The sequence below is a fragment of the Phalacrocorax aristotelis genome, chromosome 6 (genome assembly GCF_949628215.1).
Source record: "Phalacrocorax aristotelis chromosome 6, bGulAri2.1, whole genome shotgun sequence".
Classification (NCBI taxonomy): Eukaryota; Metazoa; Chordata; class Aves; order Suliformes; family Phalacrocoracidae; genus Phalacrocorax; species Phalacrocorax aristotelis.
This window is the reverse complement of record NC_134281.1, coordinates 16,646,362-16,658,269: the sequence shown is the minus strand read 5'-3', so window position 1 is coordinate 16,658,269 and position 11,908 is coordinate 16,646,362. Positions and strand designations below refer to the sequence as shown.

The 11,908-nt window shown below is 39.4% G+C and overlaps 1 protein-coding gene across 2 annotated transcripts; it reads right to left on the bottom strand.

Annotated features, from left to right (window-relative positions):
- Nucleotides 1-392: 392 nt before the first annotated feature.
- Nucleotides 393-11,294, bottom strand: ACTR8 (actin related protein 8). 2 transcript variants are annotated; one of them, XM_075096181.1, is made up of 13 exons: nucleotides 10,708-11,294; nucleotides 10,375-10,545; nucleotides 9,420-9,530; nucleotides 9,086-9,178; nucleotides 7,514-7,687; nucleotides 6,858-6,951; nucleotides 4,687-4,819; nucleotides 4,205-4,358; nucleotides 3,572-3,667; nucleotides 2,846-2,986; nucleotides 2,172-2,436; nucleotides 1,694-1,857; nucleotides 393-1,073 (listed from the first exon to the last, which is right to left on the bottom strand). In XM_075096181.1, exons 1-13 carry the CDS (start codon nucleotides 11,191-11,193, stop codon nucleotides 930-932), a joined length of 2,226 nt encoding a protein of 741 aa, XP_074952282.1. In that variant the 5' UTR covers nucleotides 11,194-11,294; the 3' UTR covers nucleotides 393-929. The 2 variants fall into 2 exon arrangements, with proteins under 2 accessions (XP_074952282.1, XP_074952281.1); XM_075096180.1 differs by having other exon boundaries at nucleotides 9,074-9,178; nucleotides 10,708-11,291.
- Between the last annotated feature and the right edge of the window lie 614 nt (nucleotides 11,295-11,908).

Genomic DNA, 11,908 nt, shown 5'->3' with positions numbered 1-11,908 from the left:
GTCTTTCTCATGTGCTTTGTAGAAACTACATTCATTGATCTTTGATATTTATTACATTTTTAGAAGTGTTTTAAGCTAGATTATAATTGCAGATATGGATTTGAGGTGTGATCTGAGGGGGGTGGGAGCCTTCATTACAGAAGGAAAAAACCCAACAAATAGCACTTCTGTAACTAATGATTATCTGTTGGGAGAAAAAAAAATATGTGCCTGTACCACAGGATTGAGGTTGGTGCTGGCTATACAAAAATGCATCTAGTTCTGAGTGTATTATACTGGGTTTCTTAAATAGGGAAAAGAGTAGCTAACTACCATGGACAATGAAAAGTTAGCAAGAGCTTTTGATGATGAGAACAGGCAAGAAAAAAATACTCCGCTTTCAAATTCTTAAGTCTTTCCACTGAATAATATAATTTATTATATAAGGAAAATACCGACAGCAACTGCAGTTTGGGTTCTGCGTTCCACTTTTTCCATGATGATCACTTACGTAACAATTTCACCTCCTGGTAACATTAGAGTAATGAATGAGAATAAGGCAGTAAACCCACAGCCTGCACTCTTCACTATAGCTTTTATGTACATGTATCTGGAATGAATCTTGGCTTAACACTTACCATGTCAATATTTTATACCTCAAATTCCCACACTGTGCAATTTTAATATTCAGAACCTATATAATATGAATGTAGGGCATTTGGAGATGACTGTGATACTCCGTACACAGAATTCAATGGATACAATTCAGAAGATGAAGTATAGCAATGCTGAAGACTTTTGCACCACTTTTGGAAAAAAATCTGTTGAAATTAGTTTTAATAAAATACAAAAATATCTATCAGCCGAAGATCAATACATCTGCACTGGAAAATGGGGGCACTTGGGGAAAGGAATCCTCAATTAATCATGTTCCACTGTAAACATATCCATTACCATACAAATGCAGCTCGCTCTCGTAGCATTCTGACACCAAACCGCTGCCATTCTCGCTGATATATCCATAGCTCCTGAGTTGTATCAAGACAGGCTAAAACTGCACCTCCTTTCCATGCAATTAAGCGGGGATCCATATCCTAAATTCAAAACACAGATTGTACACAATCACTGCTGTGAATTTGAATAGTCCTCAAAACTTGTATCCTAATTTTTCCAACAGTATTCACTAAAAATCTCGGGAGTGAGGGGAGGAGACAAGAAGTTTTTCAAAATTATTCAGGAAAAAATAGTGAAATAAAAAATATGGAAAGAATATTTAAGGTGTTTAGAGAAGTCACTTTTTTTTTTAAGATGCCTTCTAGGCACGTCATGGAAATCCTGCCCTCAGCAATGGAGGCTGAAAAATACTCAAGTTTTGGTTTTACACATTTTGCCTGATTAATGCCAAATGAAAATTGCTCTTTTAATGTCATACTTTCTTTTACCTTAATACTAATAAGGAACCCTAGCACATTTTCTTGCTGGGCAGAGAGGTTAACTTCACAGTACTTAACTGCTTCTTTAAGAATATGGCCTTTAGCTAATAAACACTTCAGTGATCAATACTAGTAACACTCTTGCTATACCTCTAACTTCCTGTCTATAATTGGAGAGTCTTCTAAATCTCCTAAATCTGTGGTTTTGAAAGAATATATATTCTTTATAATCTTTTGAGGATTTCAACCAATCATACATAGTTTATCAGTTAACAGTATACCTTAGGTCTTGTGATGACTTCAACATTTTCAACGACTCTTCTAAAAGAAGGTGGCATTTTGTTGAGAATTCGGTGTTGGAGAAACTCTTGAGCTTTATGAAACATAAGGCCTCCTCCCACTACTAAGATGGAGCTGTACATCTTCTTCTTTGTATCATCAGATGCTGGAATGTATGGTGATATATAGAAATGTATCTGGTTTTTAAAGTTAATACAGCCTGTATTTGTATTATAAAGAATTCAGTGCAAATCAAACCAGATAGAAACCAGTACGTGTTTGCTTTTAAAAATATTTTTCTATTCCTTAGAGATTCAAAACATCTAACTCAAGAAACCCCAACAAAGATGCAAGTATAAGGAACTGTGTAGCTATTCTAGAGATGATGAAACCTTAGGGATGTATGTGTTATAGGAGTTATCATAAATCCACACTGACTGACATGCATATTTTACAGAATTGTACAAATGGAATTCTTACCGCAGCAGTCAATACTATGAAGAATGGCTTTGTCAAGGCCTAAGGCTTTGCCTTCAAACTGAGAAACAGCTGTTTTCCTGGACATGTGTGCAGCTAAAGGTTCCTCTGAATCATTTCCAGGTATCATACAGTCACTCTGGGAAGACCCCAGTTCCACTTCTTGTGGGTAGATCCTCTCTGAAATATCTGAGGCTTGGCCTCTCAAGTCTCCCTCAAACGCACCAGGCTTTGACATAGATTTTCTATCAGCTGTAGCTTTTGCAGACTTAAAAATGAGAAAACAAGTTGAACCATGAAAAATGTAAAAAGAACTTCAGTGGGTTACAGAACAACAAAAGACTTAACCGAACACCACTGTACTTCTTGTCACCTTTTTGCACAAAAAGATTAAGCACTGTATTATATCATTTTAATCCTCACTTTCAAAGTAAGGGTTTTATTTTGAACGCCATCAGATGTATCAATGCCATAATACAAAGCCCTCTTAGACTCTGAAAATAAACCGTTTTAATTAAGGACTTATCTCGACATTGATAATTCCTTACTCTAACCTTATTTTTTAACACTTCTGGCCCAGATAACGAACTTTTGGTTCTGAGATGAGCTAATGAGTCCTGATTTTTTTTCCCCAATTAAATAATACTTAATGAAAAATAAAATGAGCATTCACACACCTGCTCCTGCTTACTTTGTGTGGCTAGCAGATAATGTTCATCATGAGGATCCTCAGGGTCACCTTGTGACCTATGTTGCAAAGTTGTCATTTTTTGCCCAACAATTCCAAAAGTTGCTGGATAAAAGAGAGCCATTGGAGCCTAAAGAATAAGAGATTTGATACGGTTTTACTACATATTTGGGGCTTTTTTTGTTTGTATTTTCTATAAAAAAAGAGAAAAAGCTTGAAATTTAATTGAAAATTTAATTGAAAATTAAATGCCTTTTTTTTTCCAAATAGTTTTGTAAAAGGCTAAAGTGTCTTCAGCTTTGGATAATTAAAAAAAAAACCAAAACATACAACTGTACATATACGTATATAGTTTGCTTTACAGATTCTGGCCTTGTACAATAAATAAGTATTCAAATGCCGTTTGTTATAAAAATTAGAAAATCCAATGGTGAGGTGAAAAACTTGCGAAATTAGCATTCATTCCTTGCCCTTGAAGGATAAAATACCATTATGTTTAGTTGAAGCTACAACCATTCTGGCTAAAGCTAGTTAGGAAGTCTTGTGCTGCGTTAGGCCCATTCATACATTAATTTAAAAAATATCAACAAGCATATGTTAAGAACAGTCCATAAATCACATGGGCTTAGTAGCACTAGACCGATACAAAGTGAAGCCCTAAACCTGAATGTGGAATATCATTCCTGTGGTTTTAAAGGAAAAAAAAAAAAATCACCTGTAATTTTTCATCTCCTAATCGGAACTGGTATAATAAAGCTGGAGAATCTGGATGACGAATCTGGAACTCATGGTCTTGCAATCCAGAAATATCCTAGGGTCCAAAACAATGTAAAAAAGTGTGTATCTTTTATCTCTCTATCAAGCTGCATGATCTATTTGAATCAAATACACAATAAAAAGTAACAAAACTCTAAATTTAGACTGTGAATTTACCTATTCTTGAACTCTTTTGAAAATCTTTTCCTTGTAGTATGATCTGTGAAAGCAGCTTTCTACATGCCTAAGCCTCTAAAATGAAGGTTTGTGCAGAAAGAGATCTGTTGGCAGATCTTACAAAACTGAAATTGAAAACCAGCAAATATGCAGCTACTATCAGCTTTTTTCAGCAATAAGAAGAAAAACACTACCTTTCTATGAGTTGGGATTCTTTCAACTACAAGAAAAATACAAGAAGTTACAAATACTTCAAGTCTAAAGCTTCTCCAGCTTTTGCCAGTATTCTATGGAGTAAAATATTACATTTTATTCCATTTACAAGCAACTGTAAAATCACAAATGGGTTCCTCAGAGTAGCATTCTGTAAGGGGAAAAAAAATTACTTGGAGAATACACTGCTTTCCCTTCTCACCTGGTCTAGATGACAAAATGTCTCCTTTAAGTGCTGAAGCAGCAGGCAATCCAACTTATTAGTTAACTGACAGTCTCTATATGGGAATCCTGCTCGTTGCATAAGCCAATAAAAACACCTTGACACATCAGATCCTCCGTACGCAAGGCACAGCCTAAAGCAGTGAAGAAAAAAGATTATTTTATTAATTTCCTGAAGTACTGGCCTTTTACAGTAGCATGTGTAGGAATACAAGCAACATTTTAGACACACTAAGATCATGATGTCCACATAGTCTGCAGAGCACAGTATCAGTTCTGCCTGTTTTCGTCTTATAAAAATATCAGAATTCTTTAAGGTTCATACTGTAAGATGACGACCCTGTCATGCAGCTCACAGTAAAAAAACCTTGTATTTGTAAAACACATTTCTGCTTTTTTAAGTCTAGTCTTTGGTAAGCAACTAAGTACGTGCTTGTAGTAATTCTGCATATTAAAAGATACCTGGTGTTGCGATGGGAAACGCCATCTTCTACACAGCAAACACTTGTCTTCTGATCTCCCACATCTACTATACACGCGCTGCTTAAACCACTTCCAAAAGTAGCACAGACAGACTCCTGGTGTACAACAATTCCTAGCATTAGGAGAAAAAAATATATCCAATTTATGCCAAGCTCCAGAGCCATGATGCTGACATTTAAAGGACACCTTAACATCTTTTAAAATCTGCTAATAGCCTGACTCTGAACTGAAAGTCTGTGTATTTACTGAAGATGGGGTGGGGGGGAATTACAGATTTTTTTTTTGTTGGGTAGGTCCTTAAACTCCTGAGAAAAGCTAAGAGTGGGGTGGATGCCTATATTCAGATGTTCTTATTTTTCTGATGTTTAAAGATACTGCCTCTAGACTTTACTTGTTTTTGTAACCAGTATTGCAGGGTCTTGGTTATCAGATGGACATGAAGCATTTTCCTCTTTTTTCTAGTTTTAATCAAGTACCATTACCATTAGCATTTTAGATACGTTCTTTAAATAGATATAAAACAAGGTCCAGTTTCACTGCCTGCTTTCCTTTCAATCCACCTTTAACTCCGTAAAAGAGTACCTTTGTATCTCTATCACAAGCCCATACATAAACCTGAGAAGTACTGGAGGCTTCAGTCTATCCTTCTAGCCAATAAAGGAAAAGAATAGCTCAGCTGAACGATGCTTCCTAGACAAAATGTAAGCAAAATTACTGTATTAAAGGCAAATGTTTTTAAATAGATTAAGAAAATTTAGTTATGCTGTATATCTTCACCAAATTATTATTTTGGAAATGGCACTCTGAAGAGTTATTTATGATACTTTCTGATTTTCACTCTCATGTAACAGATTAATATGGAACTTTGTATTATTTTCCTTAGTCTTCCTGTTCCTCTGAAGCTAACATGTTTCACCTGCAAATTCTTCTAACATAGTGCCAGTTCATTTTACACAGTAGTAGTATTAGGTACTGTTCCCTTTACTTCTATGTGAAAACTGAGGAGGAATCAAACAAAGTATGATTTAGAACCATTCTGATCAAAACCTAAAACTAACAGCCAATATGGCTTGTTCATTTTAACACAATAAAACAAATAATATATATATATGCATGTGAATGAAATTCAGATCTCATGAGATTAGTCTCTCTTTTTGCAGTGTTTATTTACTACCTACTTAATTCTTTCAGATGGGAAGCAATAGTATCTGAGGACATATTCTGCTGAGAGTAATACTTGGGAACCGTTTGCACTTCGTACTGATTAATTATTGAACAACAGCAGCATTAATCTCCAACAGCTTACAGTTAACTTACTGTTTGACTAGTCTCTATTATTTATCTATTATATATAAGATATAATACTAGCTTATTATTCTTGTCCACTTTTTAAGCCTCTTTCCTTGCATACCTAATACAAAAAAGGACTTTGCAGCACCAAAGGTACTACTACTCTGATTATTTCAAATTAAGTATGCTCCACATGGCTGGGTTACTGTGCTTCTGTAATGATTTGCTGTGTTTTCTCTAAATGTGAAATCAGAGAAAGATGGCTAAGACTACAGCAGTTCTTTCCAGAAGACTAGCCAGAAACTTCCAGCAGTTTAACTGAAAGGAAACTGCATTACTCTCTACCATCAAAGGGCTTTCCAGTCTGAAAATACACAGAAGCAGCTAACAACTACTTGGTTATTTTTTAAAAATTGTATTGCCCTTCCATATTTAGTGCGTGCACTTAAGCAACTCTGAAACCTCATATCATATCATCCTGCGTAGAGGACAGTAGCAGCATCTTAACATCATGTATTTTTGTCTTGAAGTCTAAGAATCTTACTACCACTACTCTGTGGTGTTAACATTGTGCATTTTAGAAATACATCAGAAATCAGACTCTTGCTACTTTTGTCTCAGCTGAAGTGAGAAGCCCACAGCTGGAATACCTAACAGCAAACCAAGAAACTTTTTTTAAGGCTAGCCAACCATTTTGCCCCCTTAAAAGAGACAACAGTTACGGCAACAGCAAAAGATGAAAGGTGCTAGTCTCAGCCAAACTGGGATTTATGTGGAAAAACATGCCTCAAAGGTAAAAAAATAAAAATTAAATCTTTTACACTATTAATCATTAGACGTTTGCTTACATATGGTTTTACCTGAGAAGCCCATCTTCATTAGGATCATATTTACCAGTTCTTTCACATGTTGTTTGTTATAGATGTCTGGAATTAGTAAAATGCACCTGTAGTACTGAAGATAAGAAGGGTAAATTAAAGTCAGCTATCAGATTAAGTTTTTCTTCACATTCTTGAATACCTAATGCTAAGGAAGAAAGTATAATATACAAGTTATTAAAAGGAGCAAAATTATGGAAAGGGGGAAGGGTTTTAGTAATTTAAAAAAGAAGTTCAGAGAAAGTACCAAGTTAAGATTTTATAGGTCACTAAATTGTTTAGAAGTACATCAGATATGAGAAAAACACCTACTTAGCAAGTAGAAGAAATTATGCAAGTATTAGGCACCTACTCCTCAGCTGCCTCCTTTTTAGTCAACAAAAAAAACCCAAACAAAGACTGAAATTTCTATAACAGGATTTCCAAACCTCCTTGGTGGAAGTTCTGTTAACAATTTTTGTCTTTAAGACATGCACAAAATTCCAAATGAAGTCTCAGGAACCATGCTCACCAGCACAAAGAATTTATTCCTTAAGGGAACCACCAGTAAGAGGCTAACAATAACAGCAGGTTGCTTCTCTTTCATAGTAGTGTTTACAGAAGTGGATGCAGTCCACATTAATGTGTTCACAGCTCACCTTTAGGTCTTTCAATGGTATTTCCAGGTATTTTTGTATTGCATGTGACCATATAACTTCAAGGTCTGCTAATACAGCGGTGAGGGAGCCACCAGGTCCTGTGTGGAGGTTCAACTGTCCTCTTCTAATAGGCCAATGTATATTATAAGAATCTAGTGGATTAACATACAGTGCCTGAAAAATAGAGACAATGTTCTATGCATTGTTTTTTCCCAAGAGATTAGTAACAAATGCTAGAAAAATATTTCAGAAGCAGATCCAAGATATACAGCAGCATTCAGACCAATGTGACAGCAATACACTGGAATTCTTTTAAGAGGGCTTGATTATAAAGCATTAAAATACAAAAGACATTAAAAGCATGGTTTAAATTGTTTGAATTTTCATACCCATGGACATCTACTATGAACATAACAGTATATTTTTCCATTACCTCAAATTAGTAACTAAAATAATTTAAAGACTCTCTGAAGCTCACAAATCCCTAATTACTCAGCAGAGATTCCATGTACTGATCCTTTTATCAGTTTCTTGCCTTTTCTCTGAATTATACCACATGGGCAACGTTCTCACCTAGTCCCTGCAGAAACACTGACACATAGCAGCAAAGGATCAAGGTGACTTGCTAGGCAAATGGGGGAAAATGTCTGGTCTTGCCGAATGATATTAGGTTAGTCCACAGTAAAGCTTCTTATGTATTGCTTGCCTAAATGTATATGCCTTTCACCAACATAGAATCATAGAATTGTTAGGTTGGAAAAGACCTTTAAGATCGTTAAGTCCAACCACTAACCTGTCACTGCCAAGTCCACCACTAAACCATATCCTCAAGCACCACGTCTACCCTTCTTCTAAATACCTCCAGGGATGGAGACTCAACCACCTCCCTGGGCAGCCTTTTCCAATGTTTGACAACCCTTCTGGTGAAGAAGTTTTTCCTAATATCCAACCTAAACTTCCCCTGGCACAGCTTGAGGCTGTTTCCTCTTGTCCTATCGCTTGTTACTAGGGAGAAGAGTCCAACCCCCGCCTTGCTACAACCTCCTTTCAGGTGGTTGCAGAGAGTGATAAGGTCTCCCCTCAGCCTCCTCTTCTCCAGACTAAACAACCCCAGCTCCCTCAGCCGCTCCTCACAACACTTGTTTTCTAGACCCTTCACCAACTTCGTTGCCCTTCTTTGGACACGCTCCAGCCCCTCAATGTCCCTCTTGTAGTGAGGGGCCCAAAACTGAACACAGTACTCGAGCTGCGGCCTCACCAGCGCCGAGTGCAGGTGCATGATCACCTCCCTGCTCCTGCTGGCCATACTATTCCTGATACAAGCCAGGGTGCCACTGGCCTTCTTGGCCGCCTGGGCACACTGCTGGCTCATGTTCAGGAGGCCGTCAACCAACACCCCCGGATCCTTTTCCTCCAGGCAGCTCTCCAGCCACTCCTCCCCAGGCCTGTAGCGTTGCATGGGATTGTTGAGACCAAAGTGCAGGCGCAAACTACTACTGATTACGTAGCTGCATTAAAACATAATACTAAGCCTCATTTCAGAAAGAAAATGAATCTTACCTCTTCTCCTACCAAAAATTCAGGATGATTTGATGTGTTTGTCCACTTGGCCCCAGAGCTGTGATCTAAAATAGCTGGCCGCATCTGTCTGTTGTATGACCTGGCCTGAAATGTAATTAAAACAAATACTGTTGAGAAAGATATTACCAGTCGCTTTTTATGCATGAAAGAAAAAAAACCCCCACCCCTCCCCACCCCCAAAGTACCATTTTAACTCTTCATTTACTCGGATCTTCAGAGTTAGGTCACACAATAGCACTATTCATATCTGCTGTATAAGGGATACCGATTCTTTTCCACTAAAATATAGCATCACATCAAATGACTACATAAATGAACAAGTTACCTGATCAGGTGACACTGGTATACGCCTTGCACCGTTTGACATCTTTTTGGACCATATTGCTTGGTCCACCATTTTAAGGCCATTTTGTCTCTGCTCAGTACTTTCAGGTTTCTAAACAAAACCCAAAAAATACGCAACATAAATACTTACCTTCTAACTATGTGTCTCTATGCTGGTAATACTGAAGCTATTATTAAACAATGACATCATTACTGTAGCTGATAGACTGTAGAAAGAACAGAAGGTTTGCACATTGTACAAGGAACATATGCTCATTTTTAAAGAAACTTTTTTTTATATTCGAGTTCTCAACAAATATTTGTCTAAGTCAACTTGAATCTTTTAACTGATTTTAAAGACTGCTGGGCTTCACCTCCAGAGCGAAGAGCTCAGGACATCATTTAACTACCGAAATATTAAGTAGTAGCAAAAATGTTTAAATAGATCCCAATTATTTAAAGGTAAGGTTTAATATTGGAGACATTAATTTGATTAATGATCTTTGTACAGATTCGAAGTATGAATAAGCTCACCACATATGCTTAGACTAAAATTACTGGCTACATTACCCAAGTTACAAGCCAACCTGTAACCAATGCATTCATAAATGGAGAAGTCCAGCTACAGTTCTACAGTTGTCATTCTATAGACAAAAATACTCCGTGTGATATCAGACCACAGAGCAGAGAAATCAATGAGCACAAATCCTCAACCTGTGAATTTATTAGTTTAGTTCGTTGCAAAGAAATCAAATAAAGCCCTAACAGAGACTGGTGCAAATGGGCTGACTTCAGTAAGGTGGCATCTACACCACAATGAAAGGGGAAATAAGTCAGTCTTCAGACGCATTCGTCTCTGGGAAAACATAATGCTAACAAAACGCAACAGAAACACGTAGTTAAAACACCCGTCTCAGCAAGTTCTGCGGACGCGCCACGGTGGGTGGCCGGCTTACATTGAGCCCGTCCCGCAGGAGCCAGCTGTCTCTGTAGGCCGCCTGTCCCTGCTGCTTGTGCCGCCGCGCGATGACGTGCGGAATGCCCACGGGCAGCGTGTCCGTGGCCCTCCCGAGCCGCAGGGTCGTCGAGCCGGGGTGTATCACCACGATGAAGTTGCTCTGTATTTGCTGAAAACATCACAACGCGTGAGCCGGCATGCCCGCGCTCAGCCGGGGCCGACCCGGCCTCGCCCCGCGCCCGGGCCTTTAAAAGGCCGAGGCCGCCCCGTCCCAGCGCAGCCGCTCGGCCCGGGGGAAGGGGAGCACCGCCCCGCCGGGGCCCAGCCTTACCTCCTGCAGGGACTCGGGCACGGCGGCGGGTACGATGGGCCGCTTGACGCCACGCTGCTCGCGCTCCCGGTCGCGCTCCTTGTCCTTCCCATTCTCCGCCTCGCCCTTCTCCGCCTGGGTCATGCTCCCGCCGGGCGAGTGAGGGCCGGCCGCACGCGGAAGCCGCTCCCGCGGGGGCCGAGCGGCGCCGAGCCCGGCCTCGGCGCGGGGCGGAAGCGGGCGGGTCCGCGCCCGGCGCCGCCCCTCAGGCAAATACCGCGGCGGGAGGGAGGGAAGCAACGGGCTCAGCCGCCGCCGGCCGCCTCGGCTCGGCAACGGCGGCTGCGTCGAGGGGCTGCCCCGGCCTCTGCGCTGAGGGGAGGCGCAGGGGCGACCAGGGAGCGGCTTGTTGGACCTAAGGCTGCTGCTACACAGCAAGCTTAGAGGATAGTAACTTTGTGCTGGGTATCTGTAGTGTGACAACCACTGGAGGGGTGATTTCACCATAACTAGCTGGCAAACCCCAGCTAATTACATGTTTATGTTAACCAAGGGGCGTTGTTGGATGCTATAATCTCGTGCTAAAGATACTATTAGAGAGGTGCAGTGGCACCTTGTAAAAGATAATTAAATCTGGATTCTTGGCAGCTAATCTTATCTCCAATGGATGTAGTCCTCTCCAGCTGAACAAAAAACAGACCCCAAACAAAACCCAAGTACAACAAAAAGAGAGCCCCATCCTGAAATGTGGGGTAATATAGATAAAAGTCACTGTTTGAAATAAAAGTCTTCTATGTTAGCACCCTGTATTTGAGTTCACTACCTTTTCTGCCTGTATTAAAAGCATAGCCTAATTATTTTGGAAAAAAGTCTTACCCAAATTTGTAAAGTAAATAGGCTTGTACATTTGAGTAATTTTGTAATGGAAAAGGAAGTTGCTTCAAGAGGTGCTTATAAAACAGGCATGTTATAAAATCCATTATGGGCCTTAAGGAAGTGAGTTCGTAAGAGGCAAGGACTGTAAACCAAAGTAAGTTATAATTTGCATTTAAAAAGTGTTTTTAGAGTATCACTACCATCATAAAAATACAGCAAGGTACAGAGTGTTAGTACGGACAAAAACAGAGTAAATGTAAAATCTATTAGGAAGCACTGCTTTAAGCTTCACTCTTGAGGGACCTTCCGTATCAAATATGAAGACGTATTCTTCCTCATTTGAACA

Coding starts and splice junctions, on each gene's coding strand:
- ACTR8 (XM_075096180.1), bottom strand. CDS start 11,193: ATGGTGAAATCACCCCTCCAGTGGTTGTCACACTACAGATACCCAGCA. Junction 10,546..10,707: donor TGCCCGAGTCCCTGCAGGAG/GTAAGGCTGGGC, acceptor TGATGTTTTCAG/CAAATACAGAGCAACTTCAT. Junction 3,668..4,204: donor CATTTTGTCATCTAGACCAG/GTGAGAAGGGAA, acceptor TTTGGACCCTAG/GATATTTCTGGATTGCAAGA.